This window comes from Astatotilapia calliptera, chromosome 7 (genome assembly GCF_964374335.1).
Source record: "Astatotilapia calliptera chromosome 7, fAstCal68.1, whole genome shotgun sequence".
NCBI lineage: Eukaryota > Metazoa > Chordata > Actinopteri > Cichliformes > Cichlidae > Astatotilapia > Astatotilapia calliptera.
Window position 1 is genome coordinate 62,756,381 of NC_137428.1, and position 25,256 is coordinate 62,781,636.

Genomic DNA, 25,256 nt, shown 5'->3' on the forward strand with positions numbered 1-25,256 from the left:
ACTTAAATTGGGATGGTTAAGAAGACAGAACTCAGTTGATTGCAATCTGCAATCTATTGACATCTAGTGGTGATATTCTACACACTACACCTTTAATAGAATGGATCTAAAACTTTCCCTGGCACACCCAAGTTTAAAGCTTCCTCTTCCTTTTTAATACTTCTTTTTTGGCTGCTCCCTTTGTGGTCGGTATAGCAGATCACCTGCTTCCATCTCATTCTATCTCTAGAATCATATTCTGTCATACCAGCCCTATGTGCTGTTTGACTACATATATGTACCTCCCCTCTGGTCTTTCTTTTCTCCTCCTGCCTGGAAGCTCCATATTCAATATCCTTTGTCCAGTACAACCCTCCTCTACACATTTCCAAACTATGTCAGCCTTGCTTCTCTAAATTTGTCTCCAAACTGTTCAAACTGAACTGTACTCATTTCTAATCCAACAAAAATCTTAGCTGAAGCCAAAAAAAGTGTCAAACACCCACAATATTTATCAGTCACGAACATTGAAAAGGTCAGTAAAATAAGATTATTAAGCTTTTCTTTGCCTGCCTGTAGGTGTGTATTAATACCTAAATATGAAGTTACAGGGAAAACCCTCTTATAACAGGAATGGTACGTGGACAATATTTAAGTGATGAGACGTTTTCCATTTATCTCTAGCTGAGCCATGCAGGCTAAACTAATTTTGAAAGAATGAGCAGCTGGCCAATCCACCGCCATGCTTATTTTAGTCACTGAATGCTTTTGCAGATAAAGCAGGCAGTGATTGGCAGAGTTGTGTATCTGTGTCCTAAACGTTTGGGGCTCACAGCACTTTGGGCATCTTTACCAACAAACTGATTAACAAGGGATCTAAATTTTCAGTTTAACTAAGAGAAACAATGGAAGAAAACAAGAATGAGGTAAGAAAGTCATCTTAAACGTCTTTGTAATATAGTACAGAAAGCATTTAGGGATCTTCAAATGTCCTTTTAGTTGAGTTGTTTTTTTCTGTGCATGTTGTTGTTTGCATGTTAAATGGGAGCCTTAAGACTTAAATAATAATACAGCTTTAATGTGTTCGTCAGAGCAGTTGGCAGTCTGGTTGGCCATGTCTGTAGTTATTTTTAACACCTTCAAGTGTTTCGGTTACACACATCTCACTCAGCAAGATAGCCTACTTTCTATTCTTGTTTAAAACTCACTCAGAGGGCTTTCTTTAACAAATTTAATACAGACTTTAAGCCACCAAATAACCAAATCAATATTATAATCTTGGAACAAGGTAAAATGTATTTTCCTATTTAAATGTATATATTTAATCTCATTTTCACTAACATTAAAAGTTACCCCTCTCTCTTGTAGATAGGAAAGAAAGCAGAAGATGAAGCTCACGTTCTAAATATAGACATGACACGGGATACTGAGGTTTCCCAGTCACCCTCCACTGTTATTGTTGAAGGTATGTTGCACATTCATCCTGTCTCTGCGGTGCATAGATTGCATGTATTCGTACTTTGTTATAAAGTTAAGTTAGAAAATGTTCAACAAATTATTAATAATAAATTCCATTAACATGTCTTTGTATTGAAGTATATAAAAGAAGGATGCTTCTCCCAAGATCAGTTTGTTTCATATGTTGATTAAAATGCCTTAGATAAGCTTAAATAACTAGCAGTGTTCGTTTTTAACAGTGTAAAAGCAGTAGATTAGTTTTAGAAAATCCTCAGACATATAATTTTGTGATTTCTTCAATGTACAATACAAATTGTACATAAAAGCTGAGAAATATGCCAATGATGCCTCTTGTACATCGTCTTATTATCTTTTAGGAGATACCTATGTCATTTCCAGTCATATATATATATATATAAATTGTAATTATAGCTTGTTATTCTGCACTACAGGCCAGCCTTCTTCTGCTGCAGAAAATGGAGAAATCAGCCCAAATGTCCAACCCACCCCCATCACAGATAAGGAAAATGCTATTAAGCCAAAACTCCAGATTACTTTTACAACATTCACTGTCAAGAATGGTGAAGAGTTAAAAGTAGAGGTCCCAGTCTTGGGGAACCCAGCACCAAAAGTTGAATGGAAAAAAGATGGCCAGGGAGTAAAAGAAACATCAAGGCTAGAGATTTCAACCACACCGTCATTAACAGTCCTTCATATCAGACATGCTATCAGGGAGCACTCTGGTCAGTACTCTGTCACTGCAGCCAACAGTGCTGGAAAATATACAGGGGAAATCACCGTGGTTGTTCTTGAAAAGCCAGACCCTCCCACGGGACCTGTCACGATTGATGAAGTCAGTTCAGACTATGTTACCATCTCTTGGGAGCCACCTGAATACACAGGAGGCTGTCAACTAGACAACTATGTAGTGGAGAAACGGGAATCTACAAGTATGGAGTGGCAGACTGTTTCTGCAACTACAGTAAGAACCACAATCAAAGTTACCAAGTTGAAGACAGGAAGTGAATACCAATTCAGAGTGTTTGCAGAAAATAGATATGGAAAAAGTACTGCAATCACATCACCCATTGTAGTTGCACAATATCCATTCAGTGTTCCTGCTGCCCCGGGCACCCCCTTTGTTTCCACTGTTACAAAGTACAGCATGGTGGTTGAATGGGAGCCTCCAGTCAGAGATGGAGGCAGTCCTGTCATTGGCTATCACCTTGAACGCAAAGAAAAGAACAGCATTTTATGGACCAAACTTAACAAATTTGTTATACCGGATGCTCGCTTCAAAACAAGTGGGCTTGAAGAAGGTATTGAATATGAATTCAGAGCCTTTGCTGAAAATATTGCAGGGCTCAGCCCATCTAGCAGGATATCAGAATGCTATGTGGCAAGAGACCCCTGTGATCCACCTGGTAAACCTGAAGCCGTTGTCATTACGAGAGAGAACATTACACTCCAGTGGGCAAAGCCCAAATATGATGGTGGAAGCAGTATTACAGGCTATGTAGTAGAAAAAAAGGAGCTCCCAGATGGCAGGTGGATGAAGGCAAACTTTACAAATGTTATTGAGAATCAGTTCACAGTCACATGTCTGACAGGAGGACAAAGTTATGAATTTAGAGTAACTGCTAAGAATGGGGCTGGTGTTTGGAGTCCACCTTCAGAATGTGTAACCATCATTGCACAGGATGTTATTGAAGGACCCACAGCATCAGTTGATCCCAAGTTCAAGAGTACTACAGTTGTTCAGGCTGGAGAGACATTCGTCATTGAAGCTGATTACTTTGGAAAGCCTCTTCCAGCAGTAACATGGTTGAAAGAAGGAAGAGAAATCGACAAAGTCACACCAAGAATGGAGATCAAAACCACTCTCACACATACAACCCTGACTATCAGGGACTGTACACGAGCAGATGGGGGACACTTTCTCTTAAGCCTCACTAACATTGGTGGAACTACTTCTGTCCCAGTAAATTTGAAGGTCCTGGATAGACCTGGTCCTCCTGATGGACAACTGAAGGTAAAAGTTATCAGTGCAGAGAAATGCAGTCTTCACTGGAATCCCCCCTTAAATGATGGAGGTGCAACTGTTTCTCATTACATCATTGAAAAAAGGGAGACCAGTCGTGTTACATGGACAGGAGTTGAAGCTCATGTTGAAGCTCTCAGTTACAAAGTAACAAAACTGGTACCTGGCAAAGAATATGTATTCAGAATTGCTGCCGTGAACAAATATGGTGTTGGTGAATTTTTGGAATCAGACCCCTTAATTGCACAAAATCCTTTCACACCACCAAGTACACCTTCTACACCTATAGCTACAGCTGTGACCGGTGACTCTGTAACATTAACATGGGAAAGGCCTGAGACTGATGGAGGTTCAGAGATTGATGGCTTCATTGTGGAGAAACTTGACAAAGAGGGTGTCAGGTGGACTAAATGCAACAAGAGAAGACTAAATGATTTGCGTTTCCGATGTACTGGGCTCACAGAGGGGCATTACTACCAGTTTAGAATACTTGCAGAAAACGCAGCTGGTGTGGGTGCTCCCAGTGATCCAAGTGAATATATAAAAGTATGTGAAGCTACTTACCCACCTGGTCCACCAACCAACCCCAAAATGACAGACTATTCTAGCAGTACTGTGTCTCTGACTTGGTCAAAACCAATCTATGATGGAGGAGCCACCATCAGTGGATATGTAGTAGAGATGAAAGAAGCAACAGATGATGAGTGGATTACATGCACACCAAGCGCAGGTGTAGAGGACACAAATTACACTGTGAAAAGACTGAGAGAAAATGCAGAGTACAATTTTCGTATTTGCGCCATAAATGCTGCTGGTGTCGGAGACCATGTGGATCTACCTGGGTCTGTGGTTGCAGCCGAAAAAGTAGAGGCACCAGAGATTGAGCTGGACGCTGCCTTGAGGAAGATTGTCAGCGTTCGAGTCTGTGCCACTTTACATCTCTTTGTTACCATCAGAGGAAGGCCAGAGCCTGAGGTTAAATGGTCAAAGGAAGGTGACACCCTCAGTGAGCGTGCTCAGATCGAGGTAACAAGCTCCTATACTGTGCTACTCATTGAAAATGTCAACAGAAATGATACTGGGAAGTATGTGTTGACGGCTTCGAACTGCTGTGGCTCCAAGTCAGCATTCATCAATGTGAAAGTTTTGGACTCTCCCAGTGCACCAACAAACTTGGAGGTTAAGGATGTAAAGAAGGATTCTGTGTCCATCTCTTGGGAGCCACCTTTGATTGATGGAGGAGCAAAGATTTCGCACTACATTGTAGAGAAGCGAGAGGAGACTAGAAAAGCATTCACAAGCGTCTTTAGCAACTGCATGAGGAATTCATATAAGATCGACAATTTACAGGAAGGATGCTTCTATTATTTTCGTGTCCTGGCTGTGAATGAGTTTGGCACTGGGCTGCCAGCAGAAACCACGGTAGCTATTAAAGTCTCTGAGGTGCCCCTGCCTCCTGGCAAGATCACACTCAACGATGTCACATGCAGTAGTGCAAGACTCTCTTGGGAAAAGCCAGCCCATGATGGAGGAAGCAAAATCACATGTTATATTGTAGAAATGCAAGCTAAGGGAGATGACACATGGACAAAATGTTCAGAGAGTAAAGCGCTCGATGCAATTATTGATGGCCTGACAAAAGGAAAAGAGTACTTCTTTAGAGTGTGTGCAGTGAATGAGAAGGGAAAGAGTGAGCCAAAATGCCTGCTGGCACCTGTGATAGTAAAGGATACCAGTACTGAGCCTATGATCAGTCTGCTGTCCAACACATTCAGTGTGAAGGCAGGAAATGATTTAAAGATCGATGTTCCATTTAAAGGGGTACCACCACCAACAGCAACCTGGAAAAAAGACGGCAATGCACTGAAAGAGACAAGCAGAGTAAATGTGAGCACATCTGACACGTCATCTCAGATCATTATCAAAGATGCAACCAGGATAGATGTTGGTGTTTATGAGGTGACCCTGAACAACTCCATTGGAACCACCTCTGCTCAAATATTTGTTAATGTTTTTGAAAGGCCTGGTCCTCCAGCAGACCTCAGTGTTGATGGTGTCAGTGCTGACTTTGTGTCTCTGTCATGGCAGCCTCCACATTACACTGGTGGATGTCAAATCACTAATTATGTTGTTGAGAAAAGAGATACAGGCAGTACATTATGGCAGAGTGTATCAGCTACAGTTGCAAGAACATCAATCAAAATTTCCCGTCTGACACAAGGCACTGAATACCAGTTTCGTGTTGCTACAGAGAATCGCTATGGAAAGAGCCAATTCACTGAGTCAGAGCCTGTTGTTGCTCAGTATCCCTTCAAGCCACCTGGCTCACCACCCAATCTTCATGTTGTGCAGGCCTCAAAGTCTGTTATGGTCATTGCTTGGAGCAAACCGGAGAGTGATGGCGGCAGCCCTATTATTGGGTACCATATTGAATGCAAAGATCAAAGCAGTATTCTGTGGAAAAAATTGAACAAAAGCCCAGTGACGGAAAACCAGTATAAGGTGACAAGTGTTGAGGAGGGTCTTATATATGAGTTCCGGGTGTGTGCAGAGAATATGGCAGGTGTTGGACCCTGTAGCAAGCCATCTGATCCTGTAGCAGCTAGAGACCAGTGTGACCCCCCAGGCAACCTCACTGTCACCAATATAACTAACACTTCAGTAACTCTCTCGTGGGACAAGCCAGAATATGATGGTGGCGCTAAAATAACTGGTTACATTGTTGAGCGCAAAGAACTGCCCGATAGTTGCTGGCTTAAGTGTAACTTCACAAACTTATTGGACACCTTCTTTGAAGTGACTGGCCTTACAGAGGGTGAACAGTACAACTTTCGTGTTATTGCAAAGAATGCAGCGGAGCTCTTCAGTCCACCCTCTGAAACAACCGGACCTGTCACAGCACAGCACAATGTAGAGCCACCCAAAATTATCTTGGAAGACAAATTTCGACAGGTAGTGGTTGTCAAAGCAGGAGACCTCCTAAGAATAGAAGCTGTCATCTCAGGCCGCCCCAACCCTACAGTGTTTTGGCTGAAGAATGGTAGAAATATTGGCACCACAGGACGAGTTGAAATAACCGCAACAAAAACGCATACCTCTCTGCTTATCAGAGAAAGTGTTAGGAAAGACTCTGGGCAGTATACTCTTACTCTCCAGAATACAGGGGGCACCACATCTAAGGCTATCACCTGCAAAGTACTAGACAGACCTGGTCCACCTGCTGGACCCCTTGAAGTTTCTGGACTTTCAGCAGAAAAGTGCACCCTCTCATGGGGAACTCCTCATGAGACTGGTGGGGCGGAGATCATGTACTACATTGTTGAGAAATGTGAAACCAGCCGTGTTGCCTGGACCCTTGTGTATGGTGACATGATGTCAACTACTTGCAAGATAACCAAACTTCTCAAAGGAAACGAATACCTGTTTAGGGTGAGGGCAGTCAATAAATATGGTGAGGGTGAGACTTTGGAAAGTGACCCAGTCAAGGCCATGGATCCTTTTACCATCCCATCTGCTCCAACAGATGTTGAGGTCACAAGTGCAACCAATGAAGCGATGACTATTTGCTGGAAGACGCCCGCCTCTGATGGTGGCAGCCGCATCAGCGGTTACATTGTAGAGAAAAGGGAGAAGCAGGGCATCCGTTGGGTCCGGGTCAATAAGAAGCCAGTCTATGACCTACGAGTCAAAGCCTCTGGTCTGCATCCGGGATCTGAGTATGAATTCAGAGTCTTTGCTGAGAATGCTGCTGGGCTAAGTGAACCAAGTTTGCCATGCCCACTCACCTTGGCAGAGGATCCAAAGTTTCTTCCTTCCCCTCCAGTAAAGCCCACTATAATTGATTCATCCAGATCTTCAATCACTCTGTCATGGAACAAACCGGTGTTTGACGGTGGAGCGGCAGTTACAGGGTACAAAGTTGAATTCAGAAAATCAACAGAAGAAGACTGGACTGTTGCTGTTCAGAACACAGATAGGACAGAGTTTACAGTAAAGGGACTCACATCGGGGACAGCATATGTTTTTACTGTCAGATCCATAAATAAAGTTGGTATTAGTGAGCCTAGCCCAGAAACAGACCCCGAAGTAGCTACAGAGCGAGAGGAGAAGCCTGAGATTCACATTAACCCTGAGATGAGAAAGACTCTGCCTGTTAAATGTGGCAGCTCCTTCACATTGACGGTGCCTTTCACAGGCAAACCTGTTCCCAGTGTGTCATGGGAGAAAGCAGATGTTGATCTGCGAGTCAGAGGAATGATCAACACCACGAGCTCTGCCACCTCTATCACAGTGGAACGAGCAACACGTGATGACTCTGGCAAATATACTGTCAAACTGCAAAATGCTGCTGGATCTGCCTCTTTGACCCTAAATGTGAGGGTTTTAGATTCACCTGGTCCCCCGGCTCATATAATAGTTAAAGATGTGACTAAGAACTCTGCCACTGTTACCTGGGACATTCCTGAGAATGAGGGAGGGTCTCCCGTGAAGAACTACCTTGTAGACATACGAGACATCAGCAGAACGGGATGGATAAGACTTACTGACAAGTGTCGCCGATTGTCTTACAAGGTGTCCGACCTGGAGGAGGGAGGAATCTATTTCTTTAGAGTCACAGGAGAAAATGAGTACGGGATTGGGGTTCCAGCTGAGACCAGAGAGGGAACAAAAATGACAGGTAACACTTAAGATTAAACACACCATCAGCTACAAAGCGCTATATAAATACAGGCCATTTACCATTTACCATTTACAAGAATTCTTTCACAAAAATCCATGTTAAAACCTCACTTGCACACTTTTACATGCTGTTTTACCTCTGTTTTTGCTTTAGATACAACAGACTGGGAGACAAATCCAGGAGCCTAGCTTGCCCCACGTTAAGATAATCATCTCCTGAAATTTGGAGATATTCATCGGGGTTTTTTTTGTTTTTTTTATAAAAATAGAATACATTCAATTTTGTTTTAAGATGTTCTTTGTCGATTGAGTTCAAATCAAAACATATTTTGTAAAACGAAGGCAATAAAAAAAAGTTATTATTAATAGCTCGTGCTGGTGAACAACCATTCTGAGGAATTATGATGTATCCGTTTCTAACTTTATGGTTCAAATGTCTTTATTTATGTAAAGGAAAACAGTTTCAGGCAGCACACAAAAATTCAGAGACTCTGGAATTCTGTATTGCTTAAGGTTATCCCTGCTGGGATAAAACACATGCAGATATGTTTTGGTCTTTTGCCTGACATGAGAGTCAGAGTATAACGAGTTGACAAGTTAGTCTCATGTCCCTGTACTTTTCTGTCTTTTGTTTAGGGAAGTAACCTGATTAAACATGTACATCATATTTATGCCAAAGATTTCTTCTTTTTTTTTTTCTTTCTGAACATGTCGGACAAACATATATGTATGCTTTGGGTTGACTTTATAAAAATTCTCTTACCTATGTTATTTATGCTGACAAAAGACAAGACAATATTACTTTATAGGAGGTAGGAAAACCAGCAAGAACACTTTTAATCTCAAAACCATAGTTCTACATCTATGTTTGCTTTTTATTTTACTATTTCTGGAGGAGTTTAGGAATGGTTAAATAAGAACTGACACATTAAAAAAAATTCCGTTCTGTATTAAAAATACAAAAAACAAATTAAAAAAAAAACGTGAAAAAAGTAGATTTGTCCAGGTCAGGTTATACACCAAAGATGGAGGAGAAGAAAACATGGAGGTAAATTCAGATTCAAGATATGAAGTATCTATGTTTTATCATCTGAGAGGGGGTCCCCTTCACCAAAGAAGCAAGAACACAAAGAAAAGAGACAACAGAATAAGCATCCTCAAGCCCCATCTCCTGAACTGAAAACACATGAAAACATGGATAAATGTGCTTATTTATTTCTGATATGTGTGTGAATGTGTGTGTGAATGGGTGGATGACAGGTTGTGTAAAGCACTTTGGGGTCCTTAGGGACTAGAAAAGCGCTATACAAATACAGGCCATTTACCATTTACCATATTGTCACAATTTCTTCTTGTCAGCAGATTTGACATGCAATCCTGTTGTGTCCAGACAGATGACAATAAGCCAGCTAAACAACAACAGTCGACTATAAACTAAAATTATGGTACAGTCTAAGTTTTAAGTTTCTGATCTCCATTGGTTGACTAAAACAAGTTTGTCATATTATAGCAGCCACCATAGTTACAATTATGCACTTGGATTGGGAGGGGTAAGAAAACAGAATTCATTTGACTGCAATCTACAGACATCTAGTGGTGAGATTTTACACACTATTACTTTAAAGATCATCAATTAACCTAACCCCACTGATGCTGCATGTCTTTGGACTGTGAGAAGATAGTAGTAGTCACCCTCATACTGAATACTCATTCAGTTTCAGATAAGTCTTGGTTTATATTAATTTAAGCAACTTTCTAAATCTACTGAAAATAAATAGTGATGTTTTTTGCAAATTAATCTTTTTGATATCTTTGCTTAAATACACTTTTAAAGTAATAATTTAAACAACTACAAAGAGAATTAAGCCTTTGTGAGCTAAGGAAACAATTTAGTATTATTATTTTTAAATAATACAATAGGATTGAATGGATTACTATTATTTTTAGATTATGACATAAATGTGTCCAGTAAATACTCAGGACCATAGAAATGTTGTGCAATAATATTTTATATGTTTTAACATATGTTTGTAATGTTTGTTTTGTATTTATGATTATGGGGTTGCAAGTATAATTAATTGGGTTGCAGATCAGTGATAGTATTAGAGGGTGTGTTGTTGTTTTTTCAGAAAAAGATGCTGTGTAATTTAATGGATTATGAAAGTCAAGAATAACCGTAGTTATACAAATAAAGAAAGGAAACATTATTTTGTCTTCTTTGGTAATATGTGGAACTGGGTTGGACTGGTTAGAGTGATACAATCTACTGTGATACTAGTGATTCTATCACTAGAGACCCCACAATAATAGGACTCGCAGGGCTTTATTTTTATGCTACGAAAATAAAAGCTACTCCTTGTACTTGAGTACATTTCACTGCTCACGTCTTACTTATAAAAGTGTTTTTAGTATCCTTATTTATATCAACGACCTTTACCCACTTCCAGTCGGTCTCCTCTTTTATTTTGTTATCTCAACGAAAATCAAGTAATGATGACAAAATTGTGAACAGGAACCAAACTGAGTATATCCTTTTTTAAACTTTCCAAAGAAAAAAAAGGCCACTTTTTTTTTAAGGTTTTGCATATACGTCACTATAGAAACCGCTACGTTACACCCGACAAGGGGAGGACGCTTCTAGTCAGAAACCGGAAGTAAGCGAAGCAGAAAACATTAGCCGTTCAGTAGTTTTGCGGGTTACTGTTAACTACGGCAAAGTACAATTTGAAGTTGAAAACTTCGACATGGGAACTACGGCGAGTCAACTTTCGAAAGAGTCGCTCTCAGAATATCAGGTAAGTCCCGAAAGCAAAGTCTCCACAGGCAAACTTTACCTATTTTCTTAATGGACGAGTGGAAGTGTTTTTTACGCCCTGTAATAACGTTAAAGGAAGAGCGTAATAGCTTTGTTAGCCTGACGTTTCAAAGGAGAAATAAAATGATAAGCGTCCTGGTGCTCAAATAACCAGTATTATTTACATTTGTAGTTGATGTAATTCGTATTGATTATATGTAACGTCTGCGGAAATACTATTAAAAACAAGTTACGGTCACTAGCCTAATAACAACCAATACTGTTGCTCAGACTCTTTAAAAACATCCGTTTGAGGGTAAAAGTTACAAATTTATGTTAATAAGTGATTGTTGTCTTTGCACTGATGCTTACATTTACTTTGCCTTTGTTTTGGAAGAAGAAAGAAGCGCTTATTGTTACTAAACTCAGAGAAAATGTATTCATAAATATATGTGTTATCCTTTTATCTCCTGTTTGAACAACTTCAGTAATTAAAATCAGGTACGCACTGAGTGGGTCCGGGCTGTCTTGTCTTTGTTTTGTTGTTCATTCAAAGCTCAGTTTGAAAACTGTTTATTATTGTTTAATGTATCACTTTTTATATGCTTTTATTTTTCTTGTTAAATTAAGAAGATGCCTGTTTATTTGAACAAGAAGCTCTTCAACTTCTTAAAGGACTAATCCCTACATATATTTTTAGGAGCTGACCTTCCTGACAAAACAAGAAATTCTTCTGTAAGTGACAAGCTGCAAGTCATCATACTAACAAAAAATTTTGTCTTCTGCTGGTTGTTGTAATGTGTGATATATTTTTCTCTTTTTTTGCAGTGCTCACAAGAGATTCACAGAACTGCTTGAGAAACATGAAAAAGAACAAATAGATGCCAGAGTACCAATAGGCAGGATTATTACTCTGCCTGAGCTCAAGGTGAAAAGATTTTAACAAAGCATATGCATTACATTGTTTTTATGTTTTGTTTTTTGCGTTAATGCTTGATTTCTATGTTTATGGGATTATATTGTAATTCATGCTCTGAAGGAAGTGCTTCAGTGGCTGGTAATCTGTTCTGACCTTTGTACTCATTCCCGTTACAGTCCAACCCCTTCAAGGAAAGAATCTGCCAGGTGTTCTCAACCTCTGAACAAAAAGATGGAAGCCTCACTTTTGAGGACTTCCTGGATCTTCTGAGTGCCTTCAGCGACTCTGCTACTCTGGAAATCAAATCCCACTATGCATTCCGCATATTTGGTAAAAAAAAAAAAAAAAAAAAACGTTGATAAAAAGTGATATAGTTATTTTTGCACACAAATATGTCAGTCTACGAAATGCTAACCAGTCTGCTGCTTTCAGACTTTGATGATGATGGAACCCTTGACTGTGCTGATCTGGAGAAGCTGGTTAACTGCTTAACTGGTGAGACAAACGATGCAAAACTTTCCTCCACGGAAATGAAGCAGCTCATCAGCAACGTGAGATTACTGAGTTTGTCTTTATAGTTGTAAGGGGTGGTTATAAACTGCGTGTGGGATGGTATACTGATGTGTCAGTAAGCCTAACAATGTCTTTCTTTTCCATGTCTGCGTGTTGTTTAGATTCTTGAAGAGTCAGACATCGACAAGGACGGAACTGTGAACCTCTCAGAGTTTCAGCACGTCATTTCAAGGTCACCAGATTTTGTCAGGTAACTAGAAATCCAGCTGCTCCAAACACCAATAATTATTTGCATTTATAAGTGTCCAATTGATTCTCATTTGATTTATCCACAGTTCCTTCAAGATTGTGCTCTGAAGACTTCCAGTGGACCTTGGAGATGCATGCACCTTTTTAATTTTAGTGTATAATTTTAAATCAGAACAATTTTAATTACTTGCCTTAAATTATATTTACCTGTGGATTTTGCTGCCTTAACTGTTTTATGTAATTTGTCAAATATAAACCCTTTTTAAACATCTGTTTGAAGAAAAAATAAAAGTTTCACCAAAAAGTATTGAGTTGAGTTTTTATAGAGAAAAAAAATGAACAAAGAAATTTAGTTAATTCTTTGTGTTTGTAGGAGAAATTTACAACTGTTGTCCAAAGTTCACTGTGCTTAACAAGTGCATTTTGTGCTATTTTCAGCACAAGCTACTTCCTCCTTTACAGCAGCAGCAAATGTGTTCCATGTCCCGCACACCACATCAAGCACACGCATCTGCTCAGCCCTGAAAAACTCCACACGCTGCGGCTCATCCGAACTAGTTACTGTTTGGTGTCCAAGCTGGCCGTATTCCCCTGTAAAGGTAATAAAGGCAAAGATGCCAAAAATCTTGGCGTTCACTTTGATTTGAATGATACTGCTTTGAGTATTTAACACATTTCTAAAACCAAAACTCACCCCATCCCCAAGTGTAGAGGTCACCAGTGGCTGAAAATAAGAAATTGTGACACGATGATTGCTAGAAAATGTGCATCCCGGTAAAACAACTGTCAGAAGAGATTCCTTACTTGTTACTGCAGCTGTGTGGCGGGAACCACAGCTTACTGCTCGGATTTCACATGATGAAGAGACGTCCAGCAGAGCGGGGAACGCCTGGATTGATATGAACACATCTTCATGCTCCTCTTCCTCCTTTAGCTTTTCATCTGGTGGTGTGCTGGTATCACAGCATAATTCTCCTGTTTGATAAGGTCAGTGGTTCAAAATGGATGTAAAAACTGCCTCTTCAATAGAACTCTTTAAAGCAGTGCACATTTCAGGACAGACCTGTTTGTTGACTAGTTTTCTGCTGAGATTTCCTCAGACCTCGAGAAGGAAGTCCAAGCTGGCCGCTCTCATTCCAGCCCCACACATAAAGGTCACCCCCATCTAAGAACAAAAAGATCCTCTTCAAATCCTTTTCAAACTGATTGTAACTTGTCCAAATCTTTATTTGACATTTACCACTAATGCAAGCTGAGTGCCAGCCTCCTGTAGCCACATGGGTCATGGGCATCCCCCAGAGTGCCTCCACTACTCTGGGCTCCTCCTCAGAGGTGAGCCCTCCATGCCCCAGCTGACCATGGCTGTTACATAAACACATGCATGCATAGGAAGATTACTTATGCTTATTTGTTGTTTATGCATGAAACTGCTGCTTCTCACATGTTCAACAAAGACATATGTGTGAGTGGCTCCACCTGCCCAGTCCCCAGCTGTACACTGCTCCAGTGGCAGTAAGAAGAACAGCATGCTCTGCACCCAGTGCTAGGCTCCTGGCTTTCAGGTGTCCTGGTAAGGTGCAGTAGAAGGGAGGCTTTAAGGCAATGTAACCTCCAGGGACCAATGGCAAATTCACATCTATAAAAATAAATAAAAAGTAATATTGAGACTCTGTAATTTCATACATCATTATTAATGTCTGTCTAGCCAGATAAGATATTAGCATACACATTACCAGAGCCCTCTGCGTCGGTTTTTATATCCATGCTCCATGATGGACTCTTCTCCCTCTTCTGCAGATCCCAGGTCTCAATCCTGTCTGGGAAGGCCAGGGTCAAGTGCGATTCACTGATGAATAAATCCTTACAACCACGGCTCTCTATTTTAGAAATACCACAGTCCTCGCTGGAGACCGATTCCCCAAAACCTGCCAAGCTCAGGCAGCTGTCTCCTGACAGAAACAACAAACAACAAAACAAGAGCTAAGCTAAAGCAATAGATGTATTAATCCTCAGGACTTAGGCGATGTCTTTGATACACTCACCCTCTAAATGTAAAGATGCTCTTCGACTCCAGCTCACTCTGATCTGACTTGTCTTCAAGCAGCATCTACTTCTATCCACGTGACTGCTGAGCTCTGCTGGGTGACTTATTTTGACTTGGTGGGGCGCGCTGCTACTTTCTCCTCTGCCTGACTTTTCCTGGACACATATCTGTCCAAAGGCGTTGAAACCGAAGCCAAACCAGCGCATCTGAACACCGAGCAGCTCAACAGAAGCTGTTCGCAAAACTAACCTACGATTGCGCTTATTTTTATTTTTTTTTAATACAGCAGGAGCACAAGCGGCGAGAGATGATGACGAGTGGCGAGGGAGGAGCATGTCATTTAAATCGTCTTTAAAGAGACATACACCAAGTTCATGTTTATTGACAGTATTTAAGGTTGCTCTGTTACTACACGTTGCACCGAGATTATTGTGAACAAAAGCTGTGCATCAGGCATATACCGCGGGCTTTTCACAATGTCTTATAAATAGCTGGCTCACTAAGTGTGAAATGTGCGTGCGCATAAACAGTTGTACAATAAAAAGTTGTACAGACATGGAAGGGTTGGCTTTTTTGATCCAGATTGTTATGTGGCCTGGCTCACTTACGTAGCAGATCAGCTGGACTGTACATGATCACTAAACTAAATTGAGTTTGAAACCCCTGCCATAAATTATAAAATGTGTGCCACAAACTTTGATAGGACAACTTGTGTCACATTTCTTATTTAGTTTGGAAAGTTGTAGAATGGCCATTTTAATAATATAAAAATTCTCAGAGCAGTCAGTGGCACCCCTCATCCTCCTAGCAGATGTACCTATGATGTCAGTTTCAAAATCCTTTCTTCTGTTATTTCATTCACGATATTTTCAAAAAAAACCCCCAACAGATTCAGACTCATCGGAGATTTTCAGTACATACACTTAAGGTATAAATTTGAAACTCCTACATTACTTCATTGTCAAGTGATCGCATTCAAAGAGTTGGGTATCCATATTGCCTGCCCAGTAGGGCGATGACAATACCCCACCAGCCTTTCATGGCTGAGGGATAAAAATAGTTGGGCATCCCAGCACTAAAGCACCATTATAAAGTACATCTAGCCAGGTGGGATATGGAATAAAGTAAACAGAAGTGAGGATTGGTCATTTTTATTTATTTTTTTCATGTGTTCAGTTAAAACGTATTAAAACAACAAAGCACACTGGGAATGTGTTGGATTGTCAATAATAGTGATAACAAACATTTAAACAAAAAGTAAATTTTATAGTGTAAATGAAATGTTTCTATTTTTGCTGAATATAAAATAAAATATTGAGAAAAGTAGTGTGCACAATAAAAATAAGAATGTGTTTGTGGGACTAATAATGACACTCAAATGAAATATTTGCACATATATAGGAATGGTCATTTTTAGTGGAAATACATGGAGGAGAAATGTTGGTCTCTGGGTGGAATACACACTTTTGCCAGACTTTAACAAGTGTACAATCAACGTTACACAGCAGTCAAAAATCATTTCTGTGCTGTTGGTTCTTCCATTTGATACCATTCTTCACTACATCCCTTATTGCTTTTAATCATTTTTTGTTAAGACATATGAGCCCATTTCCTGCAAAAATGAAATTACTTCACTGGTCCAATATAATGTTCAAAGAACTGAAACGCTGTCAGGTGGCACATCCACACACTGCACTTTGTGTTCAGGGTTCAGTTCCTGAGCTCTTCTCCTTTTCTTCCCTGTTTCTGATGATGCCGTACTCCATTGCTTTATCCAGGCAGTTCTGAGCTATCTTCGAGACGGCATCTGGCATGCCATCTCCTCCCTTTGCAAGGACGGAAAGAATCTCCAGAGCTTCGCTCTCTATGAGTTTCTCAGCCAGACTCTTCTCTGCCTGGATCATGTTCTGAACTATGACCACTCCACGATGACGTAGGTCAGGTATTTCACTGAGCAACAAAGCCTGCACAATTTCTAGCCAGTGGGTTGTCTGAGAAGATAACAGAAGTCATGTGAGCAAAAATAGAGTAAAAAAAATAAAATAATGGTAGCGACACTACTGGAGTGCTTTTCTTACAGTTCCAGGGATGCGAGCGCAGAGTTCAGGATGTTCGGCTGTCAGCATGGCCAAGGTTCCTGCAGCAGCTTTCCGCAGCCTCCCGTCATCCTCTCCGCTATAAAGCACGAGCAGCTTCAGGCGATCATTTCCTGTGGCCAGGTAGAGCTTCTGCACCTGAGGATGCCACACAGCACAGCCGCTACTGTCAGTTCAACCGGTATTCATGTATTCAAAGACTTGTTAATAAATTATCCCTTACCTCAGTATTTAAAACCAAGTTGCACATGCACTCTGTGGCAGAAGCTCGTACAAGGTCATGCTCCTCAAACATGTAACCTTCAATTTTAGGTACAGCTTTCTCCTTGATGATCTTTTGCCTGTGAAAGTGTATACTTAATTCAGAAAACTGAAAAACACTTATGAAACTGCGCTGATCAGGATAAAAGATGCTTTAAAAGGCAGATATAATGTAAGTTTTGAAAAAAGTAAAAAATAAAACAGAACAAGGCATGCTTTGCATAACTGCACAACTTCAGCGTTAATTATCAGCTTCTACAGTGAAAACAGCTTTGACAGGAAATTGGATTTCAGTGGTCAACAGAGACTCTAAATGTTTCAGTCTTTGGAAAGTTGCCATACAAGAAAATTACTGCATGTTAATCAAGTCTGTGATTTAGTCTATATTAAGTCTCAGTCACTTGTGGTCACCCTGGAAGAATTTAAAAACAGGTTTGATGGAAGGATTTCACACCATCTAAATACTTTATGCTAAGCAATAAAAGTGACACATGTATTGATCTGCAAAAGTAGCTTTGCAAAATGCAGAAAATGTAAAATAAATAAATAAATAAAAGTATCCTAAATGTAATGTTCTGGAATGAAAATAGACTGTTTTGTATGAATACTTTTAGTAGAGACTCCCCCCTAGTGGCGAACCTGAGTCTATCGTTGATGCCAGCCAGGTTTGTGAGAGCCATGAGTGCCTCAAAGTTCTGCAGCAGGGTGCACTCAAGCCTCAGAAGGCTGGTTAGTGGGCGTACCACCTCATAGATCTGACCCCAAAAAATACACAAACAAACAAAAGCAAGATAATGTTAAAGAGTTATTGTATTTTTTTAAGTTAACTTGTGTGTTACTGTTTGCATTTTTACCCTTTCTCCTGGAAAGGCAATCTCCGGGTTAGACGTGATGGTTATTTTTGCCAGGGCTTGTGCAGCTTTGATTTTTCCTGCATCTGTGTTGTCGGATGCAAGTGGGATCAGAGCCTTTTGGAGGAGAGCAGCAGACATAAATCATTTAAGCCTTCTGAAGTGTGGTGCTTAGTTAAGAGTGTAGGCTAAACCGAGTGTATTTTAGAATAGAATAGAAAAAAATCTTTTAATTGTCCCACAAGGGGAAATTTGGGAAATTTTTATCAGTACACTCTACCTTTCCTCCACCCTGTGCCACCACTGTGCCTCTGTCTTCCTGTCGCTCCACTAGGGCCAAGAACACCCTGCCGTGAAAGATTATATTAACCAGAAAATCTACAGAAAAAACAAGACTTACTGCCATTTTCCTACCTGGCAATACATTCCCTACAAGCCTCAGTGAGTGCAGGACTCTCCTGTTTGACCATGCAAACCAATGCAGACACCACACCAGCCTCCAGCAGCTTCACCAGCCTTTTCTCTACATAGGAAGGTGCATCCTAACATAAAAAAAAAGCAGGCAGAAATATGAATCATAACCAAAAATAATTGAAATGAAGCTGTATAAAATAAATATTGTGCTATGTTAGTTCTACTTGAAAAGAAAAGGTTAATTTTAGTATTACCTTGGGATGTTCCTCAGGTACATGCTGCTTTGCATACTTGGCCAGCTCCACCATTTGAGGGTCTGGTTTCTCCACATCATAACTGTTGGTGCAATTCACTAATGTAGAACCCACAGCAAAGAGCACAGTCTTATCCTCGGACTGCAAAAACACACAGAAAACACAAAAAGGGCATCAGTGCATTTCAAGCATGGATGACAATCTGGTCCTGTGACATGAAATAGTTAGCAATAGTTACTTAGATTTAGAACAAATGAGTCCAATGAGAGACAGGAAAGGACTACTGATTAACTGGTCAGCGCTATAGACAGGACTAACACTGCCATCTAATGCACCGTGAAGGTGTGTGCCAAATATGCTGACGTTTGGTTATGAAGAATCAGACCCTGTTAACTCCACAGAAGTCAGAGTGGAGAAAAGATAAGACTTCAGTTTAAATTCTTTCAGCTATGAGGAAAATAATGATGAGTTATACCTTTGCAAGGTCAAACATGGCCAGCAGGGCATTCTTGTCTTCCACCAAGTCTTCCTTTACATCTGCATCAAAGGTGAGGTAGGCGAGACCTTCCACAGACCAGCGGCGGGAAGTTGGGGGGAGAGTCTCATTACACAGCCACCTTACAGAGAAAGAGATAAAGCTTGTCAGTTATTTGAAATCCAGTAATCCACTCAAAACCTGATATTTAGATCAGGTTTTGCAGATGTACATCAAGCATGCTGCATCTCTTAATCTATACCTAGGGCTTAAGATTCAATATAAGCCAACATACTTCCTGCACTGCTTGGCAAGCTTAAGTGTAGATCCCTCTGCAAACTGCTTCATGCTGAAATCTGTTCCTCCTGCTGATCCAAGCTTGCACAAACCCTGTGCAATAGCCCACATACACATAGCTGTTATTTTCATCTTTATTTAGAAGTGTTATTTTCTAAAACTATCTGTGGTACTTACCACTAGGGCTCTCACACGTATCCTGTCATTCTCGCTCTTCTTGTATAGGTCCTTTAGCAGGGACACTCCGTTGGCTGTGATAAATGAAGCTCTCTTGGCTTTGCCTGCAGCATGGATTAGAGCCTCAACCGCTACCTGCTGGTGAGTAACATCTTCGGAGGCACACAGCGATATCACGGCATCCATCATTCCTGACATTTCCAGAGTTCTGTTACCCACATCACTTGGCCCTTGTAGAAGCACTGATACTGTCTGGATGGCTCTCAGCTTGCCGTCTAGGCCAGGCCGGCTGAAATGTTGCCTGCCCACAACAACATTATGTTAGAAGAATCAATCAGTTTTCATGCTCACAAAGGACTTGTGATGCAGTTCTGGAAAAAAGATCTAAACGAACAAACAGTTTAAACAAGCTTCCTTGGTCAACTCACTGAACATATTCTTCACATAGTTTGTTGAAGTTCTCCCTCTCTTTGTCACTCTTTAGGTCATCATAGAGTTTGCTCAGCAAGACTGAACAGCTCATGTGACTGTTGTCTGTAAGAGGTGGCCCTTCTGAGATCTCTGGGACAGTCCCAGCCACTTCCAGGATTTTCTTCAGCCCTGTAGGAAAACAATGAGTCTCTAATTCATATACAGTGATAACAGATAACATCAGTTATAAATTTTCTAACATAGAAAAATGAACAAAATAAACATGCATCTTTGTGTCACGGTAATGCATGCCTTGGTATCCACCATGGTTTAATAAATTATTTGCCTACATGTAGGATGTGTTTCATACCCTGGTCTACCACCCATAACGTGAGGGAGTTATCTGGGTTTTTCAAGGATTTGCGGGGTACTTGTTTGACAAGGAGATTTATAGCGCTGTCTCTGCCCGGTCCTGACACATTTGATGCTGGCATCATTTCCAAAAGGTGTCGTAACATTGACCGCAGCTCCTTGGATGGTTCTGTGTTAAGATTCATATAGTGAGTAACAATTAAATGTAAAGAACACAGAGCCGACACACACAAAACATTTGCTAAAGGTTAACCTTCAGTGTAACCAAGTTCCCAATATAAGTATCTAAACTCACCAGGAAGTATAGCTTCATCTTTTCCTCTGATCTCTCTTTTCATTCCCTCTGTCAGAGCTTCAAACATCACCTGTAGCAGATGGCAGGCAGCCAGAGACACACTTGAAGCTCCTGATCCCATTACCACACACAGCTGCTCCATTCCCAACTCATTCACTATCGCCATAGTCTGGAAATTCAAAGAATGGACATCAGCAATAATGAACTGCAAAACAACTGAGTGACAAGCACATTGAACAGCCTGCTCTAGCTTCACATTAATGATGGATGGAAATCAGAATGCATATAAACCTTTTTTTTTATATAATTCCAAACTACAAAAATATAAAAAGTGACTTTAAAGATGAAGCAAATAGTAATCTCAAAGGAACAGTCACACTTACTCTAGACTGATGTCCTGTGCACAAACCAACCAATGTCCTGAGAGCAGAAAGTACAACATCCTCCAGCTTTGACTGCAGAAGTTTCTGAATTAGCTTCACTCCATCATTACGGAAGATCTGTTCAGCTCCTGCTTCCTCTCGAGATAGCACCACTAGATTCTGAGCAGCCTGAAATTGATTGAAGGATTTGATTATTTTGGTGCCGTACAGTTTTACAGACGCATTAGCATTAATGAAGAAATATCAGGCGCATCAAGAATGAATTAGAGGAATGTATTCATCTGCCTTTTGAGTTATTCTCACCTTCTGTCGATCGCACTCTTTAGTAGATGGATCTAAGAGGAGGGAGAACATCTGCTGCACACGAGCATCGGTGGAGTTTAGTTGTGCTGACTAAAGGGTTAAGAGAAATGATTTCGATTAGCAAGAAACAATTTAGAAAATAAGTTTATCCACACCTTTATCCACATCACACCACCTTTTGCTGAATCTGTGCTCCCAGCTGTCTGAGCAGATCCTGGAAAGCTTTATTTTTGGGCTCCAGTTGGGCACATCTCTGAGCATCCAGAAAGGCCTGGTCAAACCGGCCAAGTTTCTGAAATGCCTGGGCCCTCCGAAATCTGGCTTTCACATCACCTTGGTCAGTATCAAGTGCTGGAAAGAGGCAATAATAATATTCATCAAAGCTGCAAAAGCATCTGTGTAAAGACACATTTCATGCAACAATGTCCAGAATGCTGAAAATCACAAGTTGTGAATAATGTTATCCATTATAAAAAAAATATTTCTGCTGTAACTATTGCTCAATAAGAATTCTTTGGTCTATAATACCTACCTAATAACTAAAAGTTTGTTTTTGTTAAGACAACATAATGATACTGGTGACATATATACCATTATAATTATGTTGTCCATTGTTTGTTTAATTATTATATTGCAGGAAAAGATGCTTGTATGTAATCGACGTCATCACACTGTTTGGCCAGCAGAGCGCATTCAAACTCCATTGTTTACAATACTCTCAGTTTGCACCACATGCGGCAGAGTATCAATCAAGTAGTGTCTTCACAGTAAGTAAGAAAAGTCAGTAAACACTTTCACTTTTTCAATATAACTTAAATATAATCTAGATATACCATAACATTAAAACCACTGGTTTAGGTGTCCCATTACTACCAAAACAGTTACTAGGTCATGGTCACAGGATGGCTGGTGAAGTTTTGCTGTCTGGTACTGGGATATTGGCAGCATAACCCTTTCTTGGTACTGTGGATTGCAGCGTGAGGGCCTTCATGTATTAGTGTTGTTCCACTCAATCATGTGATAGGTTTGGATGTGGGCAGTTTGAAAGCTGGACCAGTGCCTTTGGCTCTTTATCTATCTAGCAATTTAAATCTATATGTATAAAGAAAATATATACACAGTATGAGTCAGATGAGCTGATCTGTAGAAAATTGTCAGATTAGTAGCTCAGTTTAAAGTTGTCATGCTTCTTTGGTTTCTTTTCTATTTTTTAGCATCTGAATGAATGAAATATAAGGCCATCTGTGCGTATATATGCTTGTGCATTATGCGCATAGATTCATTTGTATGTATTTACAGAGGTATTGCAAATTACCTTATTGTTAACTACTCATATACACAAAGTACAGGTTGATAAGATATTTCTGCACCTTTTTTGTTTGCCTTGATATGACTGTGGAATTTATTATGATTTTACATATTCTAACCCATACATCGTAATATAAGTGCACTTTGCAACCTCCGTGCCTTTCTCTTGTCTTTTATAGATTACTCCTGTTTCTTATTTATTCTTGTTGTCTTACTATTTATATTTGTTTCCTGCATAGTTGGCGTGGAGCACCCACAATTTCATTGTACGTGTACAATGACGGCACGGTGGTTAGCACTGTTGCCGCACAGCAAGAAGGTCCTGAGTTCAATTCCACCATCAGGCTGGGGTCTTTCTGTGTGGAGTTTGCATGTTCTCCCCGTGTTTGCGTGGGTTCTCTCCGGGTACTCCGGCTTCCTCCCACCGTCCAAAGACATGCAGCTTGTGGGGATAGGTTAATTGGATAATCCAAATTGCCACTAGGTGTGAATGTGCGAGTGAATGTGAGTGTGTCTGTCCCTGTGTGTTAGCCCTGTGACAGACTGGCGACCTGTCCAGGGTGTACCCCGCCTTTCGCCCTATGACAGCTGGGATAGGCTCCAGCGCCCCCCGCGACCCTGAAAAGGATAAGCGGAAGCGAATGGGTGGATGGATGTACAATGACAATAAAGGGCTATTCAAAAGTGTACATGGCGAGGTTCCAGGAGGATGACTGTTATCATTATGGTCATTGTGCAAGTGCAACCTTTATAAGGTTGGACAGGATCCAAAAACCTCCAGGCAGGAAGTTACTTTTATCCATAATTGTTAATGTGACTGGCGAATATGGATAAAAAGAACACAAGCCAGTATTCATATTGTGAAACTATTTGGATGATGAATGAACTTTAAACCGCGTAAAATAGGGCTAATTTGAGCACTAATACGGACTATTTTCTTTAATTTCAGCTAAGTTGTGGGCCGCGATGAAAGAGAAGTTATTCAGTGATGTTGAGAATAAACAAGAGAACATACCGACCTTTCGAGGCATCAGCCTCTGCCTTGCTGTACTCCTCCAGCTTAAGGTAGCACGCAGAGCGGTTACGGTACAGTACAGCTTTGTCTGCATGGCTGTCAGTCAGCTTCAGTGCTTTGGTGTAACAGCAAACAGCACCTTGCATGTCTCCTGCCTTGAAAAGAGTGTTTCCTTCCTCTTTCAGGGCGGCGGGGTCCTAAAGTAAAGACGGGGGGAAAGGTAGCAGCGGGATCACAGAGAAACTTCGATCAAATGTATTTGACTGAAATTAGCTAAGCTAGGCAAAAGTAGCGAATTGTTTCTCTACATTACCTTTTCCTTTTCAGTATCACTCATCTTTAAGGTGTCGCACACAGTATAATGCAAATATGTAGATTTATTTTACTATACGTGGTCGCAAACACCGCTAACTCCAGCCAAACATGTTACATCTTTCTACACTTCCGGGTGTCGGAGCACGTTGATGACGTGCACCGCCCTTCTCGCCCACGCTGTATTACCATAAAAGGAAGAGAACAGCTACAACGTTTCTGCCTCCATCTCCACTTTATTTGGTTATATTTCCATTCCATGTGGCTTTCTTCAGTCCATGCAGACACAGAGAGTTATATCAGGCTACTTATGTCATAAAGAGGGGTTGTGAAAGCCAGCAGTTCATTTTTTTCATACATTCACCATATCTGTCTGAGAACTGTAATATAGCAATATAGAACTATTTTTTAAAAAGGAATTACACATGATAAGAACATTTGGGTTGTTAGGTTGTGGGAAAATCACTCGTCTGACTGAGTTGTTCTCCACTCGCCACATTTTGTAAATGTAATCACAAATGCTCAAAGTTATTGAATCAATAGAGCAGCTTTAAATGATATATTTTTAAGAATTCATTTATGTGAAGTTTTAACATAAATGTTATGACTTTTGTCATTATTGCCTTTAAAAAAAAGAAACTAGTTATTTTGATTAACTGTATAAGTGTATGCGTAAGTCTGATTAACTAAGTACCACTCAAAGATAAATTGATCTTTTACTGTAATTATTTCAAATTTTTTAGCACTGATAAATGTCAGTAACTTAGATAAGTATCCTATGTATGATGCAGGACAATGTTAAACATTTTTATGTGAACACTGTCCACTTGGGGAGGCTATTAAGCAATACAGTCTTTTATTATACTAAACTTGATCAAGACAGGAAGAAGGAACTAGTGTTTGTCTTCTACAGTTTGCATGTTGTTGTATTTATATGTTACGTGCTAGGGATTCCATTTGAAATGTTTGTGGATGTTAATTAAAAAGTTTTGCATGTCAAACTGGGTTGTTCCACAGTGCCAGTTCAGCCAAAATATGTACTTCAGGTCATACGTAGAAGAACAACAACTTAAATAATGTGTTACATTAAAATTTAAGCACCTCATAGTGAAGTGATTCATTTATTATGAACCAAGGAAAACATTGTCTCACTTTTTGGAAACAAGAGTGCATTCTGAATTTTGGTGTAAAAAATAAAATAAAATAATACAATTGCAAATTAATATGTTAACCTAAGGTCAGCACTACTGCTTTGTCTCTTGCAGTGGAACTCCACAGTTAAAAACACTAAAGGACGTGTACTGCATTTCTTATACCAGTCCTATGGGAAATCTCCTTTTACCAATACTGTCTAG

The 25,256-nt window shown here is 40.2% G+C and overlaps 4 protein-coding genes across 7 annotated transcripts; 2 read left to right on the plus strand and 2 right to left on the minus strand.

Annotated features, from left to right (window-relative positions):
• The first annotated feature begins 690 nt into the window (after window positions 1-690).
• Window positions 691-8,825, plus strand: LOC113027007 (titin-like). Its single transcript, XM_026176378.2, has 4 exons — window positions 691-905; window positions 1,348-1,444; window positions 1,890-8,156; window positions 8,313-8,825. The coding sequence occupies exons 1-4, from the start codon at window positions 885-887 to the stop codon at window positions 8,345-8,347; spliced, it is 6,420 nt and encodes a 2,139-aa protein (XP_026032163.1). The 5' UTR covers window positions 691-884; the 3' UTR covers window positions 8,348-8,825.
• A 1,934-nt stretch (window positions 8,826-10,759) lies between these two features.
• On the plus strand, window positions 10,760-12,937 carry cib1 (calcium and integrin binding 1 (calmyrin)). Its single transcript, XM_026176384.2, has 7 exons — window positions 10,760-10,953; window positions 11,653-11,687; window positions 11,781-11,880; window positions 12,048-12,201; window positions 12,304-12,422; window positions 12,546-12,634; window positions 12,720-12,937. The coding sequence occupies exons 1-7, from the start codon at window positions 10,903-10,905 to the stop codon at window positions 12,739-12,741; spliced, it is 570 nt and encodes a 189-aa protein (XP_026032169.1). The 5' UTR covers window positions 10,760-10,902; the 3' UTR covers window positions 12,742-12,937.
• Window positions 12,717-15,013, minus strand: rccd1 (RCC1 domain containing 1). 3 transcript variants are annotated; one of them, XM_026176381.2, is made up of 8 exons: window positions 14,676-15,013; window positions 14,367-14,582; window positions 14,110-14,269; window positions 13,874-13,995; window positions 13,697-13,798; window positions 13,438-13,608; window positions 13,328-13,357; window positions 12,717-13,224 (listed from the first exon to the last, which is right to left on the minus strand). In XM_026176381.2, exons 1-8 carry the CDS (start codon window positions 15,010-15,012, stop codon window positions 13,043-13,045), a joined length of 1,320 nt encoding a protein of 439 aa, XP_026032166.1. In that variant the 5' UTR covers window position 15,013; the 3' UTR covers window positions 12,717-13,042. The 3 variants fall into 3 exon arrangements, with proteins under 3 accessions (XP_026032166.1, XP_026032167.2, XP_026032168.2); XM_026176383.2 differs by having other exon boundaries at window positions 12,941-13,258; window positions 14,676-14,992; XM_026176382.2 differs by lacking the exon at window positions 13,328-13,357 and having other exon boundaries at window positions 14,676-14,992.
• Window positions 15,014-15,812: 799 nt separating this feature from the next.
• Window positions 15,813-24,061, minus strand: unc45a (unc-45 myosin chaperone A). 2 transcript variants are annotated; one of them, XM_026176386.2, is made up of 19 exons: window positions 23,903-24,061; window positions 23,594-23,786; window positions 21,442-21,617; window positions 21,267-21,356; window positions 20,964-21,131; window positions 20,581-20,749; window positions 20,284-20,454; window positions 19,931-20,102; window positions 19,503-19,803; window positions 19,324-19,418; window positions 19,029-19,170; window positions 18,554-18,694; window positions 18,300-18,427; window positions 18,166-18,232; window positions 17,889-18,002; window positions 17,674-17,789; window positions 16,997-17,114; window positions 16,756-16,911; window positions 15,813-16,668 (listed from the first exon to the last, which is right to left on the minus strand). In XM_026176386.2, exons 1-19 carry the CDS (start codon window positions 23,924-23,926, stop codon window positions 16,381-16,383), a joined length of 2,829 nt encoding a protein of 942 aa, XP_026032171.1. In that variant the 5' UTR covers window positions 23,927-24,061; the 3' UTR covers window positions 15,813-16,380. The 2 variants fall into 2 exon arrangements, with proteins under 2 accessions (XP_026032171.1, XP_080160975.1); XM_080304849.1 differs by having other exon boundaries at window positions 23,590-23,786; window positions 23,903-24,043.
• Window positions 24,062-25,256: the final 1,195 nt, after the last annotated feature.

Excerpts from the sequence above, each read along its gene's own strand:
- rccd1 (XM_026176381.2), bottom strand. The coding sequence starts at position 15,012 with ATGCTCCTCCCTCGCCACTCGTCATCATCTCTCGCCGCTTGTGCTCCT. Across the intron at positions 14,583-14,675 it reads AGCATCTTTACATTTAGAGG|GAGACAGCTGCCTGAGCTTG; the intron begins GTGAGTGTATCA and ends TGTTTCTGTCAG. Across the intron at positions 13,996-14,109 it reads TACAGCTGGGGACTGGGCAG|CCATGGTCAGCTGGGGCATG; the intron begins GTGGAGCCACTC and ends TTTATGTAACAG.
- unc45a (XM_026176386.2), bottom strand. The coding sequence starts at position 23,926 with ATGAGTGATACTGAAAAGGAAAAG. Across the intron at positions 23,787-23,902 it reads GTGATACTGAAAAGGAAAAG|GACCCCGCCGCCCTGAAAGA; the intron begins GTAATGTAGAGA and ends TCTTTACTTTAG. Across the intron at positions 21,132-21,266 it reads AAGAGTGCGATCGACAGAAG|GCTGCTCAGAATCTAGTGGT; the intron begins GTGAGAATAACT and ends AATCAATTTCAG.
- LOC113027007 (XM_026176378.2), top strand. The coding sequence starts at position 885 with ATGGAAGAAAACAAGAATGAG. Across the intron at positions 906-1,347 it reads TGGAAGAAAACAAGAATGAG|ATAGGAAAGAAAGCAGAAGA; the intron begins GTAAGAAAGTCA and ends TCTCTCTTGTAG. Across the intron at positions 1,445-1,889 it reads CTCCACTGTTATTGTTGAAG|GCCAGCCTTCTTCTGCTGCA; the intron begins GTATGTTGCACA and ends TCTGCACTACAG.
- cib1 (XM_026176384.2), top strand. The coding sequence starts at position 10,903 with ATGGGAACTACGGCGAGTCAACTTTCGAAAGAGTCGCTCTCAGAATAT. Across the intron at positions 10,954-11,652 it reads AGTCGCTCTCAGAATATCAG|GAGCTGACCTTCCTGACAAA; the intron begins GTAAGTCCCGAA and ends ATATATTTTTAG. Across the intron at positions 12,635-12,719 it reads AGGTCACCAGATTTTGTCAG|TTCCTTCAAGATTGTGCTCT; the intron begins GTAACTAGAAAT and ends ATTTATCCACAG.